This window comes from Manis javanica, chromosome 4, assembly GCF_040802235.1.
Source record: "Manis javanica isolate MJ-LG chromosome 4, MJ_LKY, whole genome shotgun sequence".
NCBI classification, from domain to species: domain Eukaryota; kingdom Metazoa; phylum Chordata; class Mammalia; order Pholidota; family Manidae; genus Manis; species Manis javanica.
The window spans coordinates 53,677,767-53,700,779 of record NC_133159.1 but is presented as its reverse complement, the minus strand read 5'-3'; the positions used below and the strand labels follow the sequence as shown (position 1 = coordinate 53,700,779).

The 23,013-nt window shown below is 39.4% G+C and overlaps 1 protein-coding gene across 3 annotated transcripts in view; it reads right to left on the bottom strand.

Moving 5' to 3' along the window:
* Positions 1–23,013, bottom strand: part of DNAJC6 (DnaJ heat shock protein family (Hsp40) member C6) — a 127,531-nt gene that overhangs the window by 29,246 nt on the left and 75,272 nt on the right. For all 3 annotated transcript variants that reach the window (XM_037024386.2, XM_037024388.2, XM_037024385.2), the window contains exons 2-5: positions 12,034–12,184; positions 10,918–10,967; positions 10,663–10,811; positions 2,263–2,385 (exon numbers count right to left, since the gene is read on the bottom strand). In XM_037024386.2, coding sequence (XP_036880281.1) covers positions 2,263–2,385; positions 10,663–10,811; positions 10,918–10,967; positions 12,034–12,184 — 473 coding nt within the window. The remainder of the gene's footprint in view (positions 1–2,262; positions 2,386–10,662; positions 10,812–10,917; positions 10,968–12,033; positions 12,185–23,013) is intronic.

Here is a 23,013-nt window from a genome sequence, read left to right as displayed (position 1 = left end):
GATTCATTATACGACCTTCCCAGGTCTGAGAAAATTGTTGTTTGAGCTCCGTATCTTCATAAAAGTTGTTAATTAAAAGAGCAACCAGATGCAACCCTCTCCTGGAAGGATACTGATCTATTAATCCCTTACCTTTGCAGGCAGATGTTCAGCCACAATCCAACTAAATAATAACAACTTAGCCCAAATTTCTCTATTTTGATCATAAGAAATTGGGAAACATCTTACAGGAATCCAATTAACTATCAATAAACTATCTCTCTCTGATTTGTCTTGTTGCAAGAAGTTCAGTTGGTTTGAGATGTGTGTTCATAATGAACCAATGTGGACTTTTTCCTAAGTTTAAAATCATCTGTGCAAGAATTTTTATTAGAATTTTGCCTTGAATTGCCATTAGGTTCACAAGCTTGTAACTTCTGAAGAGCAATATACTTCATCTTTTGGAGAGAACCTATTCTCTTCGCTTGCCTACACCTCTTTTTGTTTCCTCCTATTACTTAAGGAATCTACGGTTTCCTTTCCAAGTGCTTTCAGCATTCTGTCATGTAATTTAAGTCTAGAGAGTTGATTGTTTTTAAGCACCATGAGGCTTTCTTCTCACTATCTATCAGCTTTGTCTTAATTATCACTGTTGCTCCCTTTCTAGTTTTGACATTTGTTTCCCCTGAAAAAGGAAACAATAAGGGAGTTAAGATTACAACGTGTGCCTCAAGCATTTCTTGTCTTTATACCAAGGATAGTTGTCTTTTTTAGATGTTTTCCTCAATTTTGATTATTTTTACATTTAGACTTCCTGACATGTTTAAAGTGTTCATGACCCATGAATATGTTACCCCTCCTTCTACCTGCAGGTCTTTTTAAGTTCTATTGGTTTTTTATTAAAAGATGATTATGTGCTTATTATTTTTAATAAAACAGCAGCATAAAAAGGATAAAAATACTTCTCCTACTTCAATTCCATTTCTCAAAGACTTGGTGCAGACTTCCAACTCATGCACACCCTTCTCATTAGCCTAGAGAGTAGCCTATGGAGACACAGCCCTTTGTCTGCCTCTTCTTTTTTCTTAGTTGATTTTTTATTCTTATGATTGTATCATGAGAACTGGGACCCTCAGGACTCAAGCTACCTTTCCATACAAAGCTGTTAGACCTAGGCTCTGAACTTTTAGAAAGTCCTTGAGTGAACAGAAAATCACCAAGGTGCGTAAAGGCTGCTTAGTCCCTGAAAGCAATCTGTTCTATTACACCATCTGCTGTGCCTTCAAAAGGAAAACCCTTTGGCCTTTCACATTAAACTCCTACAAACACCAAGTGCCTTTCCTCTGTTGCCAAGAATTTGGTGATGTGAAACGGGAAGAAGAAAACATGCTCTTCAGCGTTCTTCTTTCCTTTAGCCAACTGGCTCTCAAGGAGGGGGAAAATTATCAAATAATCCTATAACAAAAAAGTATACCCTGAAGTTCATAGAAGCAATGAATAGTTCCAATACTACAGCTGCATGTTCATCTGTTCGTGTATTCAATCACTTATTCAAGCCTTTAATACCTAGAGGATAATGATAAAGAAGACACGTTCTTTCCTGCAAGATGCTCATAATCTAGTGGGGGAACAGGCAGGTCACCAGAATACGATGACGCACTGTGTTAAATGCCACAGGAGACAGTTAGACACATAGTGGAAGTGCCCATATTGTGAAAATACTCAAAAGAGAAAGACTTAACCAAATGTTGAGTTTTAAACACTAGGTGAGAGGCCTCTGGAGCAAGAGCTGGAGAAAGGGACTCCAGGACGTAAATGGTCAGACAAGTCATCAGTCCCACTGGGAATTGCTGTAAAATAGTCATCTATATGACTGCTTACCAGGGCATAGGTGTCTTTTTATTTCATTTTGATTCAAATCAAAATTTAAAAATAAATATTCCAATGTGTTTACAGCAAATTTTTTTCACAGAAAACTCATTGGCATTTTTGTCTATGCACCCACAGCACTTGTTTCTACCACTTTTATAATACCTAGCACATTCGAGAGGCCCTATTATGGGTACATAACTCCTCTCTCACTAGTATTCAAGCTTTAAGACAGGAATAAATTCTTCCTCCCTTATATCCCACACACCACAGGCTAGGTTTTCACGCCCTAAGTAGGACTCAATATGTGCTTATTGAATGTGAATGTTACATGTTCACCTGTCTGTACAGGGCTGGCTGCTCTGACCAACCCAAACAACCACAAATGGCAACAACGAAGGTTCCGTTACTCACCAAGCAGTGCACAACACACACGTTTTTGGGATTCTGCAGTAGCCAGTTATACATGTTCCGACACACAGCAAACAGGTTGTGCAGACTGGGGGCCTGCCTAATGGGCCAGCTGCACTCTGAGACCTACAGGAAATGCAAAAGGAAATGAATTCCCAAGCGACTTCCTCTCCATAACAGGTGTCACCCAAACAGCTGCTGGAATGTGATAGCACATTCTCTCTTCATACAGTCAGAGAGTTGGGAACAGGGTCCAAATAGCAAAAGAAGAGTTGTGTTTAATACAGGCATGTTTTTATTAAAAAATTCCTTTTTTAGTAAAGGTATGAAAACACATCTTTAAAAAGGCTTTAAATTTTTAAATTAAACTAGACCATGTAAACTACATATTGGGATTCTTTTTTTATTCTGTGAGGTTACATTAAATTTAATTTCTATTTACTATAAAACAGTTTAACCTATTAGGTGCTTAATGTACAAAATCTCACATTTTTGAAGTACATTTAAATTCAGCTAGATCATTTAAACTACATATTTGGATATTTCTTTTTATACTTTGTGAGGTTACCTCAAATTTAATTTCCATTAAGCACAAATTGTTTTGAAATGCCTATTAGATTCTTAATTACAGGATTATCCTCTAAACCCTGCACTCTCCCTAGTTTTATTCCAGCTCTCATGATGTATGAAAAGTGCTGTAGAGTGAGCTGAAGGCGCACTTGTTCAGAGCTCTGATTTCTTTCTGTTTTTATGAAGGGACCCATGACACCATGGGGGCGACCTCAGGCATTTTCACTCTTCTAGTACATTAATTCAAAACATTATAGGGCACTGCCTATGTTTTCGGCATTCTGCTTGGCTCTGATCTGTGCAACAATCATGTAAGACAGGTATTAATATGATCCTCATTTTGCAGATAAGAAAACTGACTCTCAGAGGTTATCTTGTGTACAGTCATCCTTCTGGTCAGTACCAGCATTGCAACCAGGTCTTTTGAATATATATCATTGTGCTACAACAGTATGCTGGTTAAGATTATCACTTGCTTCAAAATACCAGACATAAGCCCCAATTGATTACATATTTACTAATTTAACTAATAAAAAATGAGGAGAAATTTTTACGTTCTTCATAAAATACAGTGAATTCTACTCACCCTTACCTACCTCACAGGGTTGCAGCTATTAGATGAGGATATATTTCAAGGGCTTAGCTCAGTATCTGACACAAAGTGATTAATAAATGTTAGCTATTGTCATTATTATTTTATCATGGCCAATGTAAAGTCCTGAGTTAAGATAAAGCCAGCTATGTTTGAATAAAATGAATTAAACCATGTATGGCAAGAACGTAGACTGAAGGGCCAAATTATACAAGGCTTTGTTAGGAGCAGGGAGATGTATTTAAGGAGATGACTCTCATTTGCAGTTTCCAAAGACCTTTCAAGATCCAGTATGGAGAATGAATGTGGATGTGGATGACATAAGCATAGTCAAGGAGACCAGTCAGGAGGTTGCTGAGGAGTCCAAATAGGACATAAGGTGGCTAGATGAGTGACAATGGGGTACAAATAGACTTGGAGGATTCAAGAAATAAAGAAGAAGTAAAATACTCATACACAAGACTTGGTGACTGATCACAGCTGGCAGTGTGTGAGTGTGTGTGTGGCATGGTATACTTAAAAGAGAGATGGGAGAAAAAAAGTCAGGGATGATTCCCAGGTTTCCAGCTTTAATAGCTGGATAAAGGATGGCAGATGCAATATTCTGCGATAGGGAATTCTGGAGAAAGAATAGGTTCTATATGGACAGTTTCATCAGAAAGTGTTCTGTAACACTAACATCCCACTAACCTAAGAAAACCCAAGTATCTCAAATCCTTAATGTATAACAGCAGGGAAAGGGAGGTAGGGGCAATCTGGTTAGTTTCCCTTTTCTAGTAACCAGATAATAACCATTCAAAATAAAAATGGGAAATTACGTGTGGTCTCTGTAGAGCTGACATCTGAAAGCAAACGTATGAGTTCCTCTCACTGGGGCTGCCAAGAAAGCTCATTCTTTTAGGTTAATTAGTGACTTTTTTCTACAAGATGATTGTAGGGTACTGGCAGGGGACCTTCCAGATTACTCCTTTTCTTATGCCTTTGGGAATGAGAGGTGTGGTTTACTATAAAAGTAGTTGAAATGCTTGACATAACTACTAGGGGAGTCCAGTTTGGGGCCTCTGTTAATTTAAACTTCATAACAGCTTGACCGCTATACCCAACATGATTCAGGGCTGATTCTTTCTGGCCCATTCTTTACCCCCAAATAGATTTCCCACCAATGTGTTCTCAAGAATGGAAATGATATATTGATTAAAAGAAAAGAATAATTGGGAAGATAAATTTTGTCATCAAAATGTACATTTGTACAAGCTGCTTCTTGTCTGCAATGCTTTTTCTTCCCTTGGTAAATTCCTGTTCATCCTTCAAAACCCCACATCAAGTCTTCTCTTGCCTCTGAGTTTCTCTAACACCCGCAGGCAGAAATGCTGAGTCAATTTAGAAATCTTTGTATCTACACGTCTGTCCACTTTCACGTATTACAGCTTTTATCAGTAAAGCAACATGGTTAAGCCCACAGGCTAGGTTTTCACCTTGGCTTTACCACTCACCACCTGACTAACCTTAGAAAAGTCACTAACCTGTCCAAGCCTCAGCTCTCTTGTGTGTAAAGTGAAAATGGGCATTGAAACTTGTAAGAATTGAGTAGCACAACATAAACACAAGAAGTGCCAGGTCATTGTCTAGTGGATTCAAACAAACTGTTGATTTCTGTCTCCCCCTTTAGACACTAAGCTCCATGAGAAGAGAGACCATAACTTTTTCACTTTTGTAACCCCAGAGTCCAGTGTCCATGTGCTAGTCAAACGGCAGGGGCTCAGTAGGTAGTTGTTTAGTGACTGAATGAGTGAAGGAGAGAAGGAATGAGCCCACTTGGCCATCCTTTCCTGTAATAAGATTTGTCTACATGTACAATACTTGAGGAAGGAATAGGTGAATCAGTTTGTTGCTTTTCTAGAGAGCAACATGTAAAAGTGTGGGAAATTTGTTTTCCCACACAGTATTTTTAAATCATTTAGAAACTGTATGTCACCCACACAAACACTAAATGTCAATATCTGCAATGAGTCTCAGTAAAAGTTGGCTAAATTGTTCTTGGCACAATAGGCTAATAGCTCCAGAATCATTAAATCAATCAAGTAAATAATATTAAAGTACTCCATAATTATATATTTTCTTGATATATAATTATATACCATTAAGCAGACATACAATTAGAATTTTTTAAAAGCATGTGTTCTCTCTAAAGGGGAAAAACATTAAGGCATAAACAAAACCAAAAATATTTAAAAAAGAAATTCAATCATTGCAAGCTATTTTTGTAGCTCTCTGGGGTTCACAGCATCTTGCAGTAGGTACAATCCTTGGACACGTGACACTTCACAATACCATATTCAGTCTCTCTGAACACCTCCTGGAGCCACTGAGTGTCAGAGAACACCATATGGATGACAAGGTTGGCATGATACCACCCAGCAGGAAAAGAGGCCAAAGCAGCACCAGGGCTGGATGCCATTCCATTTTCATCTATCATCACTTCAAGTACAAAGTAAGATGGCATAAGCATCCCATTTGCTGAGCTTAAGAGCAAAAGGTGCTACGAAGAATCAGACTGGAGAGCCACATCTAGCATTTTAGGGGTCTGACACTGTTTTTGGAGGATGGGGTATTTCAGTCAATGATTTATTGTGGCATGTTATTATTACTAATGTTAATCACAATTACAACTTAGTGAATGCTTACTCTCAGCGAGACATTTCTATCAAATGTATTCCTTACAGCAAACCTACAGAAAAATTTTCTAAGTATTTATGGAATAGGTATTCTCATTATCTTTCCATTTTATACAGGAGAAACCTGAGTCTGAGATGGGGTGAAGTGACTTTCCCAGGAAGAGGAACAGCTGAGATGAGAGCCCATAGGAACTTCTAAAGTTCAGAATTTGTATGTATTATATGAATTTCACCTCAATAGAAAATAATAAAATAATAAAATCTGTGTACTTTCTACTATACCCCATTGTCTGGTGATTGATTATTAATTGCAATTCCACCTTACATTTGTGGGGTGGTTTTGGCTGTAAGTTATGGTTATATTTTACCAAGGTGAAGATGTTTAATTCACTGAAGCCTGAATTGCTAGAATGTAGGGGTCCCTAGTTCTCTGGCTCCCAGATGAGGGATTTTCTTCTACCCCATTTTTTCTTGTCCTTACACCGATGCATGGTGGCAGAGGGAGAGATGAAGTATAAACTGTAAAGTTGCTCTTCTAGAGCCAATGCCCTCCACCAGCCAGTGAACCAAAGCAGAAACTGGGAGCTATAGTGACCTCTTTGGTGAGCTCTAAGAAGCCCAAGCTGATAATCCATATCCCCAAATCAAGTTGTTCCCAAAAGATTAGAAATGATACTAGATCATGTTGTTTAGAAATGTTCAGATGAAGGAAGATTCCAAAAGAATCAACTGGGTTTATTTTTCTTGTGCTATTAACAGTCTCCTTAGCACACTCCTTTCCTGGTGGGGCAGGGGTACAGGACACTCAAAATGGCACTGGAATACATTAACTGGAACATAAGAACTTTAGGGCTAGGCTAAAGTTGATGGCCATTCATCCAAACTTCCATTTGTTGCTAGAAGCAGTGCCAAGAGATATATAAAGAGCAGTGGCTCCTGATATTCTGGAGCAGAGCTATAAACCTGTGCAGAAACTGAACTAGCAACCTCCCACATACATCCTCTCATGTTTGTGTAGAGGAGGATGAAAAGGTTTGCATATAGATAGTGGTGATGGTTACACAACTTTGTGAATATATTTCATGCCACTGAATTGTACACCTACAAACGGTAACAATGATACATTTATGTTACACATATTTTACCACAATAATAAATTTAAAAGAGTGGAAGCAAATGGTTAAACTCTAAGGCCCAGCCATGGATCTAAACACATACTGGATGCTTGTCTTTTTAACTCAGATTAAGAACATCTAGTTTAGATGATGAATCTCATTGGTCTCCAGGACTTCATTGTCAACATTGGTACTTTAACTCCTCAAGGTGGATACTGGCTAAGAAGTGTCAAAAAACTGATGTTCAATGCCTCCTTTGCAGTTCTGAATAGGTATTCTAGCACCTCACTTGGAACGCAGGGCTATTGGCCATGGGTTGTTTTGAGTTGGATATGAACCCTCTGCTAAAACTAAGACTAAACACAAGTCCTATGTTAACATTCTGTTATACATGCAAATAGTAAGAAAACTGCTATTTGATTATCTCAAGTGATTCTTTGTCAACCCATTTGAGTTCAGGTTTCAGGACACAGAGATATAAACAGAGCTGGACTCCTGTGAATCTGTAAATGTAATCTGTCTTGTGTTTGGTCTTTCCGAACACTGACATTATGGAAGATTCTTCCATGTACATTTGTTAAAATAAGATTCAGACCTAGTACTTTATTATCCTGGAAGAAGGAAGAAATGGGTCTAGTCCCCATGGACTGGAAAATGCGAACCAAGAAAAGACTTATACGTAATGCAACAATGAAATGCAAATCAATTCACGATGTTAGTGCTACAGAGAGAAAGGACTATGGCCTTGCAAAGTGATGAAGCCAAATAAAAAACAGAGCTAAGATGAAAATCAAAGGTTTCTGGACTGTCTTCCTGAGATGCAGCTGAGGGTTGAGGAAGCTAGATCAGAGGGCCCAATTCCATTCTGCACAGTTCTGGACTTTCTGGGAAGGGCTACAGATGTAGTGCAATCCTGTACTTTAGGGGAAAGAGCTGGAAAACCTGTGTCATGTGGAAATCATCCCCTTAGCAAAGTTAGGCTAACAAAAATAGGTGGGAGTATGTGGCAGGGTGGCCTTTTATGGAAAGGGAGCAGCTTGTGCAAAGAGGTAATGTGTGTCTCCCTAGGCTGGAGCATGAGGTTTTTAGGGAATGGAGAACAGGGCAAAACTGAAGCTGGAGAAGCAGGCAGAAGCCAAGTTACAAAGAGCTTTGTAAGACACATTCTACAATTTTCACAGAGAAGACATAACCCCACTGTGTTCACCTAAACTCATGCTTCAAGGTCCAGTTCTCACTGCTATCTCCTTTCGCTGAGCTCCCTCAGTAGGTTTCAGAAATATTTGCATTTGTCTTTAGAATGTCTTGGGTTCTCTCTCCAACTAGGATTAAGTGCCTTGAGAAAAAGAACCAAATTTTTTTTTATATCTATGTATTTAACAATTCATGGCACATTCATTCTTCTGAGAAACATTTACTAGCGATGCCAGGCACTGTTCTAGGTAGCAACTAAAGTAAACATGCTCCCTGCCCTTCTAGGGCAAATGAGAGCAGCCCTGGGCAGACACTCAATATGAAATTCCTGGCTCCTCTGGTAAGACTGTTAAGACTGGGCACAAAATGTGCAGTTACACAAATAGAAGCCTTTCTTTAAACATCTTTTATAGAGATTGCTTTTATAAATGCTATACATAGAGATAGCTTCACATGTATGAATGCTTCTAAAATGATATTACATCTTTATTTACTTTGAAAGGGAAAATTTTCCAGACTATCACAGATCTTTCGAGATCAAATGAAATTTCTAAGAAATACTGTGCAGGATGTTCCACAGTCCTTCAGTTAGGAAAATGTTGACATTAAGTGTCCAAACAAGAAAAATCAATTCAAAAGATTTGCATCCTAGTTAGAAACAGTTATCTACCCACATTTTTGTTTAATGTTAATTCACTTGCTCTGAATTAGGCGGCAAATGGAATAAGCATTGGAAGGACAGTTAATTACATGGAATTTAAAAGAGCTGCATTTAAACTCTCCATTATAGAATGGCAATTTAGACCAGCAGCCTCAGAATGGTTTTGCTTCTCAAAGAGAGGCCCCCAAGGAAACTGGGAGAAGAGCCAAAGTTGCTAGCAATACATTTTCTCACCTCCAGCCTGTCCTGCTGAACTAGAAGTGCTGGTCCAGGGTGTTTAACCAGGCCTCCAGGTGATTCGGATGCACACTAAAGTTTTAGAATCACTGGGTTACCTCTTGCATTTCCTGGAAACACTCTGAGCAAAGAGAGTCCTTAACAGAACTCTCCCCTACCTTATTAAACACTAGGGCAGGAGGAGGTTTTAGAGAGCATACAGACCTGGTAATCTCTGAGGCCCAGAGATTAGCAATGGCAACTGAAATTTGGGCCAAAATGTGTTCCAGCATCAAAGTTGAGATCCTAGATACATGGTATGGACAACCAGCTATCATTTTGCTTATTTGAAATCAAGTTTCACTTTTAAAGGGTCCAATGTGTAGAAAACCCTTGATATTTATTAATAGACCCAGATGTAGCTGTAGAACCAATTATATCTGAAGGCTAAATTAAAATGTTTGAAGATGTTCTTGAGAGAGAAAAAGCCTTAATTTAGTGAGTAAATCAAGAATCCAGAGGCCAGAAATATCAGGCTCAACATCAGATTCAAACCTAAGCCAGTTCTCATAGCTTCCCAACCAGCCTGAAACTAGGAATATTTCTCTGCCTAGTTCCAAAAGCTCCTTAAGAGGATAATCCAGCTTTTCTAAATAATACTATCACACCAGCTTGTTAAGAACACATGCCTCAGGCCATTTACTAGTTGTGTGGTCTTGGGCAAGTTACCTCACTGCTCTATGCCTCAGTTTGTCCATCTACCTCAGAGAACTGTTGAGAGAATTTAATGAGATATTGCACGGAAAGTTCTCTAGTGCTCTCTAAAAGTTGTCTGCTGTTGTCATATATCAGTAATAGTATTGCCAGACCTAGCATGTGGATTGTTTATGTGCTATCCTTCCTTTATGGAAGAGGCATCTTGACTGAACGTCAGAGAGCTACTTCTCTTAATACTGGTGTGTCTGTACTGGTCTCACCATGCTGCCTCATCGTGGCCAGGATGGTAAGGAAGGGTTAAAGGCATAGTAAGTGCTACAGGTAAGCATCCCTAACTGCCCTACATAGCAGTTAGGTCTCCAAATGGGCTTCAGAGTAATGTGTCCTAACATCTGAGCAACCAGTCACAAGTGATTTGAGGCCCCAGATTATATGGTATCTCATTGGCTGATAAGCTTTCCTGCAAATATCTTCGCCCAAGGAAAATCTTTACGTATCTCATAACAGCCTAATGAATATTTTGTGGCTAGAAGTGTCCAGAGTATACAGTTCTCCAGTTTCGTATGGCTTTGACGATAGCACTTAAGGAAGGCTTTGAGGATAGCACTTAAGGAAGACCTGTCATGTCTTCAACTATGAGATCTCAGCACTAAAATTCCTTACCCGACTGTGAAATTTGGCAGTTCGGTAAGACTTGGGTGACAGATTGTACACCGTGTAGTGGTCAAGATGTCTGGAATCCAGAAAGCTTCGAATGTCATCGACCTGATTCCTGAATCCTATGTCAACACTGTCCAGAGGAAAGGACATCACTAGGAGGGGTCACACAGAAAGAAAATAGGTTAAACATGTCTGCTGTTGTGAGGGGCAGCAACTGAAAGCTGAGCTACTGAGCATTTAGAAATATGAGAAACTTACCAATAATTCTGGAGGTAACATATGTGAAGTCTAAGTCTCCCTTTGTGTAGCTAAAAGCAAGATAGGAAAGAGTGCTCATTAAAATGATCCAAATATGCCAAGATTTCTCTCTCTCATCTCTTGCCCATTACAACCAGGGATACCTTCTCTCCCTTCAAGGCTTTCTCTCTAACAAGGAAGACTTGTTGAGAGAAGACAGTATATACCGTCAGGAGTATAAATCTACCTCTACCTGGGACACCCCAACACCCTTTATAGAAGCCACTCATGAACAGAATCAATCTCAGAATGGAAATCACTGTTCCCTTTTTAACACTGATTATTCCAGCCTCTTTGCCTACATGTAAATACCTCCCATAAGTGTAAGCAATTAGGGGGTAGAGGAGGAAGTGGTGGAGAAAGAACAAAAGATACTTTTTTCCTGCCTACCAGAACCTAACTGGGGATTGGAGGGAAGGGATAAATTTTACCTTTGAAAAAAAGATTAAAATGGTTACTAATATTTTGGACTTGACATTTGAATTTATGATTCAAAGCTGCATATTGTAATTTAAAATAACCCTAGAACTTTCTAATACCAAAGTATAGAAGAGAATTCACATGGCATGCTGTAAGAATTTTCATACAGTAGAAGCATAGAAAACTTCTCTCACTAAATAAATTTTAGAAGGTTATTAGGATACAAAATCAATACTGTTTTAATTATAATCCATGAGTATTGCATGCTCAGATTATTTGTATGTACATTATGATTTAATTCTCAAACAGCCCACTGACACAAATCCTACCAAAGTATAAAAGTAAAGCTCAGAGAGGTTGATTAACTTGCCTAAGGTCACATGGTTAACAATAGCATATACCTTAGAACCCAAGATGTGGATGCAAAACAGGCATGGCAACCACTAAACTCTAATGTTCCAATGAGCAGAGTCCTCTCAGCCTGGGCTTGTAGTTTCTGAAGGACTCAACTTTATGGCTTCAGTGACATTGCTCAGTTGATCAAATCCCATACAATCACATCACAAAGTTGATTGTCTTTAAGCCAAACAAGCAACGGGTGGCTAAGCAGATCCTCTGGGGGCAAAGAAGTCCATTAACTGAGAAGAATGTACCTACCTGGTAACAGACTGTATGACTCTGGAAGATGTGTCTTTAAGGGTGTCTTTCAAGTTGTCCTTTAGGTTACTGAAGAGCCTTCCTGCACCTCCTTTCACCATGTCAAAGAGACCCCCCCCATAGCTGGGCTCCATGTCTGACGCTGAGGCACCTGTCAGTGAGAAACAGAAAAGGAGGTGAGGCACGGGCCACACAGGAAACCAGGACCCCCTGTTCCCAAAACATACGCCGCTGTCTCTGGGAATCTGGGACAGACATTCCTGGAAGTTATGTCCTGCTCTCAGAACTCACTACCTCTGGGTGACAGCAGGGCTGCTAGTCTTCAAAGACCATGGGAAATCCTGGAACAGAAGCCTCCAGAGCTGCCTGTTCAGTAGAGCAGCCACTAGGCACAAGTGCCACCTGAGCACCTGATATGTGGCCCATCTGAACTGAGATATGCTGCAAGTATAAAATACACACTGAAGTTCAAAGACAGTGCAGAAAAAAAGTAAAGCATCTCATTAATGTTTTTTACATTGATGACATGTGGAAGTGACAGTATTTTGGATATACTGAATTAAATAGAGTATGCCATTAAATTCACCTCACCTGTTTCATTTTACTTTTTTAGGGTGGACACTAGAAAATACTGATGAGTATGTGGCCTCTATTAGACTTCTTTAGGAAAGGGCCACTTCAGTGCCAAGGAAGAGCTGCAGGCAGCTTAGAAGTGAGTCCTGAGGCCTCCTCTACCCTTCAATTTCTCAACCTTGGCCCTCTGGGGGCCAGCTACTTCCTCCTGGGGGGTGTGGGACAGGTTGTTCCATGAACTGTAGAGTATCCAGGAACTTACCTGGCCCCTAGCCCCCAGATAGCACCAGGACCACCCCTCCTCACTGATGCCCAGTTGTGACAACCAAAAATGTCTCGAGAAATTGGCAAATATTCCTGGGAGACAAAATGGCCCCTGTTGAGAACCACTGCTCTAGCCTCTGGTTTGCGAGTGGAGGTATTGTGTGTCACTTCCAGAACAGAGCATTTCACTGTTAATGTGAGACTCTCCATAGTTCTCATTTTGCCTCTCTTTCTCTCCCTGTCTCTCATTCTTTGTCTCTACCTTCTCTCTCTCCATCTCTCTCTCTCTTTCCCTCTCTCTGCTGTAGCAACTGGCAAGGTTTGACATTGCGGCTGCTCTGTCCAGGATTCCTGGGTTCCAGGGCCAGGAGTTGTGTGACAGAGTTCCCAGCTGACTTTTGATGAATACTGTACCATGAGTGAGGAATACCCTTTATTATAAGGCACCTGTTCCCGTTTTGGAAATGTTCATTACTACAACACAGCTTAGTTTATAAAGATTGATATAGGCATCACATTATTTACATTAGCCAACTTTGGAAGCAACCTGAGTGTCCATCAAAAGAAGAATGGATAAAGAAGAGATGGAAAATACACACAAAGGAATATTATTCAACCATAAAAAAGAAATCCTTCCATTTGCAACAACACGGATGGACGTAAAGGATATTATGCTAAGTGAACTAAGCCAGGTGGAGAAAGACAAATACCATATGATTTCACTATAAAAAGAAAACAAAACAAAATAAACAAAATAGCAGCAGACTAATAGACACTAAGAAATGACTGGTGATTACCATGGTAGAGGAGTTGAGGCGGGTGAGTTGGGAGGGAGAGGGGGATAAAGGGGCATAAAAATTCTCAATCATAATATAAGTTGGTCACAGGGATGGTACAGCATGGAGAATATAGTCAATGATTCTGTAACATCTTCCTATGTTGACAGATAGTAACTGCACTACTGGGAGTGAAGATTTAATAATACGGGCAACTGTTTAACCACTGTGTGGTATACTTGAAAGCAATATGAGATTGTATATGAATGATACTTCAATTTAAAAAAAATGATTGAGACAGGAAGGAAATAGAAACCTGTGTAGAGAGACTAATATAAACGATGGCCAGGTGGGCGGTTCAACCTGCAGTCAAGACCATGAGTCACTTGCACCTGCCTTCTGGACCAGCCTTGCTATTCCTAACTGTGTGACCTTGGGAAGTAACTCTTTCTAAGCCTCTTTCTTCCTGCCTGTAAAATCGAGATAAAATTGTGCCTACTTCATAGGGAAAGGTTAAATGAGTACATACAAAGCTATTAGTATAGTAGCTACTATATGGAAGTGTCCATAGAGTGTAGCTATACTATTATTATGCGGCACCCTAGAATTCCTAGGTTGTTGATATTTTTAGTCTTTGTTTACTTTTCAAGGATACAATTACATGTCTTTTTTTAATTTGCAATGTATACAGCCCACTTTAAAATGTTAAGAAGACAGATCTAACCATTAAGTGTCCTTACCAAAAAAGAAGAAAAAGAAAAACTACAATCAGAACACAAGGAAATTTTTGGAGGTTGTGGTGAGAGTATTACAGGTATATGCATTACACACTCATCAAATTGTATATATTAAATGCATACAATTTTTTACATAACAATTATACCTCAATAAAGCTAAAACAATTAATTGAAAGAAAAAGGAAACTTAGAAGAACAATCTGTGGATTAAAATGTCTTAAAAGACAATCAGGGGCTCTTTTGTCCCCTCCTAGCATGAGCCAGGAGCTCTATTCTCTCACTTTATTTCTAAATAAAAGCCTGTACCTTGCTCTCCTAGGAAAAAATAAATAAATAAATAAACACAATCAGCCAAGCACAACGTGTAGACTTTATTTGGAAATTAATCCAAACTATAAAAAAAATTAATGATATTTATGGGGCAATTGGAATTTGAACACTTACTGAGCTTGGTATTAAAAATTTATTGTTATTTCCTAGGTATAATATTTAAGAATTTTAAAAATAAATAATAATAATATTTATGTAATAAACTAAAATTACTAACATTTACATAGCACTTAATACCTACAAGGTATTATTCTCAGCATTTTACTTGTATTAACTCATTTAATCCTTAAAGCAGACCTATGAAGTAGATTATATTCTTATTCTTTTTATAGATCAGAAAACAGGCACAGAGGCTAAGGAACTTGTCTAAGGGTACACAGCCAGTAAGTAAATGGCAGAGTTGGGATTTCAGCCCTAGGCAGCCCTAAAAAAAATAATTTTTTTAAATACTTATTACATATGTAGGTATCCATAAGCAATATATTAATATAGTTTTCCTTGTTTTCAAGCTGTATGTAAATGGTCTTATCTTTTCAATTTTCTTTTTTTCACTCACCATTTTTAAAATTCATCTATGCTGGTACCACATGTAACTTTAGCTTACTTAAAGTATGCATCCATTATCCCACTGATGGACACTAAGGTTGTTTGCTGTAACAAACAATGTGGTTATAAAAATCATTGCCTTGATTACAGAAGTCTCTAGGTTATCCTAGGAGCAGAATTTGCTAGTAGATAGGATATGCACATCTTTAAATTCCTAGATACTGACAAATAATTTCCCAAAGTAGTTATATCAGTTTAAGCTCCTACTATAGGAGCTCCCTCACTCTATATTCTCCTGAATACTTGGTAATACTTCAAAATTTTTACCAATCTGGTAAGTATGAATATCTCATTTTGGTCTTATTTTGTGACATCTTCAATTACTAGCACGGTGGTCTATCTTTTATTGTGCTCATCAGCAAGGCAGCTGTTTTTCAAATCATACTTCAGGTACCTACTAAAACTCCTATGTGTCATCATAGGAGATGGTCTCATATGTATACCCATAAATACATGTTGACTGTTATGTGCTTCCACCTTAATCACAAGAGCTATTGATGCCTAAGTTACCTTTAGGCATCTGTTTGAAAATGAGGCTATACTAGAAATTGCAAAGAACAATCAATGCTAGTAAATAAACAAATGAATGAACAAATGGACAAACATTAATAAGGTTAACCACTAACTAAGCTCTCCTATGCACCAGGAACTCTGCTTGGACTTTTATGTTAGTATAGTTTCCCATGGTGGGAGAAGGGGAGAATATTTATTATCCCTACAGACAAAGAAATAGAGGCTCAATGAAAGGAAGCAACTCTCCTAAGATCTCAGCTAATGAGTGATAAGAGTTAGGGATTCAAACTCAGATCTGTGCAATTTCAAGGCCTGCACTACTTCTACCATTTCAGACTATTCAACAGCTGCCTATCAGCTCAGAGTTCTAACAGCTGTAATTAGGATGATCCTTACCTGCTTTATACACAACCACCCCTCTCCTATTCTTTGTTCTCCTCCCCCTCCCACCTGTATGCCTTTCATTTGGCTGCTCTCAATAGCAGGTGCCCACTCAAAAAACACTCTTATAAATCACTGCGTCTGTCAGACCAACTGGAACCAATCTCATTTTGCAGGCATTCTGAGCCTCTGTCACCCCCATTGCTTCACAGCCCTGAATAAAATGCCATTAACTGGTGTGAGGGGCAGCTCATCAAACTAGGGCTAGAGCTACAAATCTGAGAACATTCTCTTGGGTTCTGTTTCCCTATGACAAAGGGCACATTATTCCCCTTTAAACACATCCTCACATAAAAACCTGTGTCATGTTTTCATTTTATATGTAGTAAGGATAGAGTGGCATAAAATGTTTATCATGCTCCCATTTCCATCCCAAATTACCACTCCAGCCTGAACATGCTTCTTATATATCACTGTTCTAAGAGATGACACCAAATTGATTATCCAGACCTCTCCCCAACTCTCATTTCATGCTAGAACAGAACTCCTCCAAGGCACCAACCTATTAAAGATATAAATATCCTTGATCAGCCAAAACTCTGACTCTCACCATCACTATGGCTGCCTGCACTGATCATTAGAACATCGGGACCTTGCAGAAACCAGAACCACTTGTCAGAGTCCATACGCAACCTTCAAGTGACTGGATTATGTATCAAACTAGCCAGGACACAAAAATGAAAGGAGGGACATTATCTGATGTTGCTCTAGCAGTTATTTTACGTAGGCATTCTTGCTTTCCCCTGAGCTACATGAGGACCAGAATCATATTCTCCAAAGAATGTCTGAGCCTCAGCTAGCTGAGAGAAAGGACGGGGAGGTTTCCAAAAATGACACAACCAAGAGGGAAATCAGAACTGCAGTCAAAAGGGATATGCAGAAGAAAAACAATTACTATAGTAGATCAGGGGTTGACACACAATGGCCCAAAATTCAGTCCACTGCCTATTTGTGTAGAGTCTATGAAAAAGAATGGCTTTTATATTTTTAAATGACAAAAAGAAGTCAAAAGAAGAATAATGTTTAATTATATGAAAATGATATGAAGGTCAAATTTCAAAGTCTATGCATGAAGTTATTAGAATACAACCATATGCATTCCTTTATGTGTTATCTATGACTGATTTCACACTATGACGGCAGAAGTGAGTCGTTGTGACAGAGACCTTATGGCCCACAAAGTCTAAAGTATTGACTATCTGGCCCTTTAGAGAGAAGTTTTCTAATGCTTGCCCTAGATGGTTGAAAAAGACTTGCAAGTTTATGAACCCAGAGCCTGCCACTTCTGCCAAGTTGCTAAATACCTCGGCTAAAACAGCAACCGCTGGGAACACACCCTGAGTTTACCAAAGTCCTCAGGGATGTGAGGGCTTTAGGGGGTGGGAGTTGGGAGGTCAGAGCTGAGAGAGCATGAGAGTGTCATCCAAAGAGAAAGATCCAGGTCTTTGCCTCCAAGAGTTCAGGTAGATTCTTATTCTATTACGTCTTATTATTTTAAAATCTAAGCACATCAAAGACAAGCACAGAGAATGGCACTCTGCCCACGAAGGATGTAATAAACAAGGTTTTCATGGGATTCCTAACATTAGGAGACTAGAAGCAGCATCCTATCTTTCCTAAGTCATGGAAACTTACCGCTGGTTATACTGCTGGTAAAACCAGACCAGTTCTCACTTGCAGAGTGACACAAATTTGTGTCTCCTGGGAGAGAATCTCTGCTTCCCACTAGACTGTTAGTGTTTGCTCATGTATTTATACCACGCTCCATTCCAAAAATATATTTGAGGTGATTCAATAGTTATTTGGAATAGACTCTATTTTTAAGAGGACTAGCACAAATGTTAAGGCTGGTCTTAATTGCCTTAGTGTAATAGGAAAAGTAGGTACGGCTACTTTTCCATAAACATCTTACTGATTTGTCAGTCATAGGCAAAACACTGTAAGAGGTATTGTGAAAGAGGAAGGATAAAGTTAACACAGGCCTTGTCCTGGAGAGTCCATGATGCACAGTGGTCATCCCCCATATTTGTTCCTGCTGCTCATACACTAAAAGCACCCATGAGACCCCAGGCTGCACATAATTTCACTTGGTGACTCCTAAGAAGGATGTTTCCACATAAAGTATTGTCATCAGAGGAAAAGGATTGCATGCAGATTGAACAAAAAAGAGGTTCACTAAGGTGTTATTTAATGGCAAGAGACTATAAATGATGTACTGTTCTACAGTAAGATAACTGGTTGGATAGTTCTAACAATGCGGCCATATAATTAGCTATTAAAATCACATTGTAGAAGAGTACAGATGCTCATGACAAAGGGTTAAGTGAAAAATACACAAGATACAAAAGATGCACAGTATAATCTCATTTTTGCAAAAGAAAAATATTTGAGTTTAGAAGGAATCCAAACAATTTAATAAAAAAAAAAAATTAAAAAAAAACTCAACCTTCCTGAATGCCTACTAGGTACCAGGCACTAATCTAAATTATTTATATATAGTATCTAATCTTCACAACCACCCTATGAGGAAGATACCATTGCTATCCCCATTTCCACACAAGGAAACTGAAGCAAAGACACATCAGCAGCTGCCCCTCCGATTGCACAGTAAGCAATCCAGGATTTGTACCCAGGCAGGCTGCTCCAGAGTCCAGGATCTCAGCTGTGACATTTCCAAAATAGTTACAGCATTTACATCTAGGAGAGAGAATGATGAGTGGGGTTTCTGTTGTTGGATTGTGATCTCTAAGTTTTCTATCATTTATATTCATTAGATTCACAATTAAAAATATGTTATATGAAACAAATACACCAGCCAAGTGCTATGCTATTAAAATTTAGTATGCCCTTCCTCGCTAGCTGTAGAAACCTCCCTTCTCAGTGCATAAGTCATTGCAGTTCACAGTCACACAATGGTTTCTCAGAGCAGCCTGTGAGATGCAGGCGAATTCGGCCCCTAAGCCCTGGAGGAGCCTTATATGGATTTTTAACTCTAAGCAGGCTGCGAACTTGTGCGGAACATCCTCAGTGCTGGACTCAGTTTCTAAGCCCCTGAGACCCTGCTTCATCATGGTAGGAACTGCCTCACATTTGGTGTAAATAATCCAGTACATTAAGAACAGGGAAGAGATGGCAAAAGACTTCTAACAATAACTGAAGTTCTTAGGATATCAGCCATCCCGTGGCTCTCCTCTGTGCTTCCACAAAGACACTTCCACAGAGCTCACTTTCCCATTTCTGGAAAGTCTTGGTCATCCAGTTCTAATAACTGTGAATCATTATTCCATAGTGCTGAGGATCAACCTATCTGAAGGACAACTAACTGATAATCCAAATTTTGACATAATGATCTGTTCATTCATGTTCCTTTTCACCAATGGGGCATTTTTTTCTGTTGTTATTCAAGTATCACAATGCTACAAATGCCTTTTCTTGGCTTCTACAAAGTTGACGATTGCAGAATAGAAATTCCCCAAACTAAAGGGATCTTAGCCCCTGTCCCAGAAACATGCTGTTTCTTCACAACCCTTGGCAAGGTGCGAAGAACCAGTGTCATCACCATTGAAGGCTTCATCATCCTTGTTCATAATAAATTTTTCAGCTCTTGGCTTCTCACAATTAGCAAAATAGATCACATGGGAATAATAACTGGATATATAACAGAAATGCCCTCTGCCTTGACTTGCAGAATCAAAGACTGTTTAAGCCTCATTCACTATTCACCCTAGTTCTGCTAAGCTTAGAAAAAAGAGGATGGGCTTTGGGGAGACAAGTCTTAGACTGGAGACTTAGTTTTTCCACTTAAAAACTATGTGACCTTAAGCATGATATTTTACTCCTCTAAGGCCCTTCTCCTTTTATAAATTGGAACACATTCACACAAAACCTTTCTTACGTGTCTCATGGTATCAAAAGGATCAAGCAAGACCGTGTATATCAATGTGGTTTCTAAGTACGGAGATTTTCTTTAAAAAAATCAGGAATTTTTATTTTAATTCTTAGAAATTCAGTCCTCATGTAAATGAGTCATTGGATTCTCTATCACAGAATGCCTAGGAATCCAACTAGAAAAAAACAATTTCACAGGAAAAAAATTGACACTCCTTATGTCAAACACCAAGTTAGGCATGGAACAAAATTACCACAGTCAAAATATGGGCTTTAAGCCAGCCAAACTGCCGTGGATTCAACTTCTGCTACCAGCTGGATATACAGCCTAGAAAAGTTAAGTAATGATCAAAGTCTTGATTTTCTTATCTGTAAAATGGAAGCATTAACAGAATATCACCTAGGATTGTGATGAGGATTAAACAAGATGAAGTTCTATAAACCCTTAGCACAGTGCCTGGTATGTTGTACACACATAATAAATGACAGATACCAGGTGGCTCTGGGAAATGGAAAGAATAAAGCCATGAAAAATGCTGTCTTCCTGAAAAGTTAGGCAGCCTCAGCAAAAAAAGACCATGTCCAGTTTCTGGGCTGATGGGGCAGATGGGGATGTGTACAAGGACAGAATCTCTTTCTGGAGCTTCTGCCGCACCACATGTAAAGTCCTCACTTTTGATAGTTCAGAAGCAGGAATGTCTAACAGAGGTGAAGCTCTGGAGCTTCCTCTTCCCATCTAGAAGTGATCTGGTGCATGGTATAGGGGAACTATTATGTGCTGTTTGCAAAACTCACATTTAGGTTCACACAGATTCAGTGGTACTGGTTTTGAAATACTGAAATGTGTCTGTACTTTTAGAATATAGATGAGCTCTTAAAACTGTAAGTCACTTGATGACATTGTGCAGCAGTGGTTCTAGACATGGACAGGTGTGGCATCTGCCCCACAGACCACGGGGACAAAGGCCTGGGGGTATGCTGCATTCACCCACGGTTCCTCGGGTGCTCAGCAGGGCCAGGCACAGGCCACCGAGCAGGTGGTGCCAATGACTCAGGCTCTGAGGGTCCAAACCATGTAGGAAGTACATGGTAGCACCCAGGGCACCACTGTGCTGACAGATCAACAGCACGCTCAGCCCTTCTCAGCTAGAAACAGGCATTGGTGCCCTCATCACAACCAATTTAATGGAGAAGGTGCTGGAAGGATATGATATCATTCCCTATATCATACTCTGGCTCATAAATGAGGATCAACTGACATAGATGCTCAAGAGAATGACCAAAATTAACAACCAAAAAAATGGAAGTTAGAATGATAAATAATTTATTCTATAAATATTATTACCTGGTAAATAGTTATATGGGAATGTGTATATTTGTTTAAAGAATAAAAGAGGGATATACTTTATATTACACACACACACACACACACATACACACATACACACACACTTTTCAGGACTTTGATGGGAGGAGCAGCCATGGGAGAATCACAGAATCAGGGTCTGAAAGAACATAAAAACAGGAGAATGAATTAGATGATTTCTAAGTCCCCTCCAGTTCTAAAATCCTTTGTCACTATCACCATTGTAAAAAGGCCATCTATTAAACACATGCTTTAGACTAGGCCTTCTGCTAATCAGTTTCCATAAACCACTAAACTAGACCCTCACACTAAGTGCAGTGTCAGGTGGAAGTCCCACTGACGAAACTGAGGCTTTGGTGAACTTTAGTAACCATCACGGCAAAAGGAGATGAGACCTAAGTCTGGCTGGATCCAGAGGCCCTCTCTCACCCACCTCACCATCCTGCCTTCTTTCATCAGGACCTTGTCTCTCATGCGCCCGTTCTCCCACCTCACTCTGCACCTTTGTCATCAGATTTGGAGCAGTCTGATTTAGAATTATTTGAGAATGGGTCTAACACATTCCCCTCAATCCCAGCAACTCTAGGTCTTCAATAAAAGGGACAATACTTCATGCTTCTTCACACCTGCCTAAAACCTTAGCACAATACCTGGTACACAGTAACCACTCAATAAATGTATGTGAAACTGGGCTGCTATAGAATGCAAGAATCAGAAAGAACATGGCAGGGACTAATACTGCCTCAGGCACGTGGAATTCTCCAGGGATAACAGACCAATTAGGACATACCTCAAAAGCCACAGTTCCATCCCAGGGCACCTAAAGAAAATTTTGAGGCAGTACCTTCAGCATCTAATTATCAAATAAATGTATTAGCATCCAGAACCCTGATAGGCAGTCTCTGTAGTAAGTTGTGCCGAGCATAAAAATGCTGAATGAGGCTAACAAAGTCAGAATGAGGACACACCTAAATGGTAACTACACAGGGAATGCAGAAACGCTCTCAGAGTGAACCCTGGGACAAACAAAAAATCAAAACCAAAACTAACATTAACAAAAATCCTACAGCAAGCATTCAGAGGAAACAGACCAGCCTTGGGTGCAGGCAGCAAACAGAACCAGATGCTTTGGGTCTGCTCACACTTCTCTGATGTTCTGATTGCAGCACTGTGTCTCCCAGCACCAAGGAGCCTTGCCTGAGAGATGGGGATTTCATGGAACTCAACAAGAGCTTATTGTACAGAAGACTAATACTTGTTGAGAAGACCAAGGAGAAATTTTTATCTTCAGAAAAATCAGAGTAGTTAGTTAACCTTCCCCCAAAGATTCCTCTTTCCTGAAAGGATCAATGATACAAGAAAAAGAATGGTAAGAGTCAAAGAATAAGAAACACAGTTAAAGTGAAGATTACATTTAGACCAAAATCGACTCTGTGTAGAATAATACAAGGCAAAGTGGCAGTTAACCAGCTGCTGGTGCTAAGGA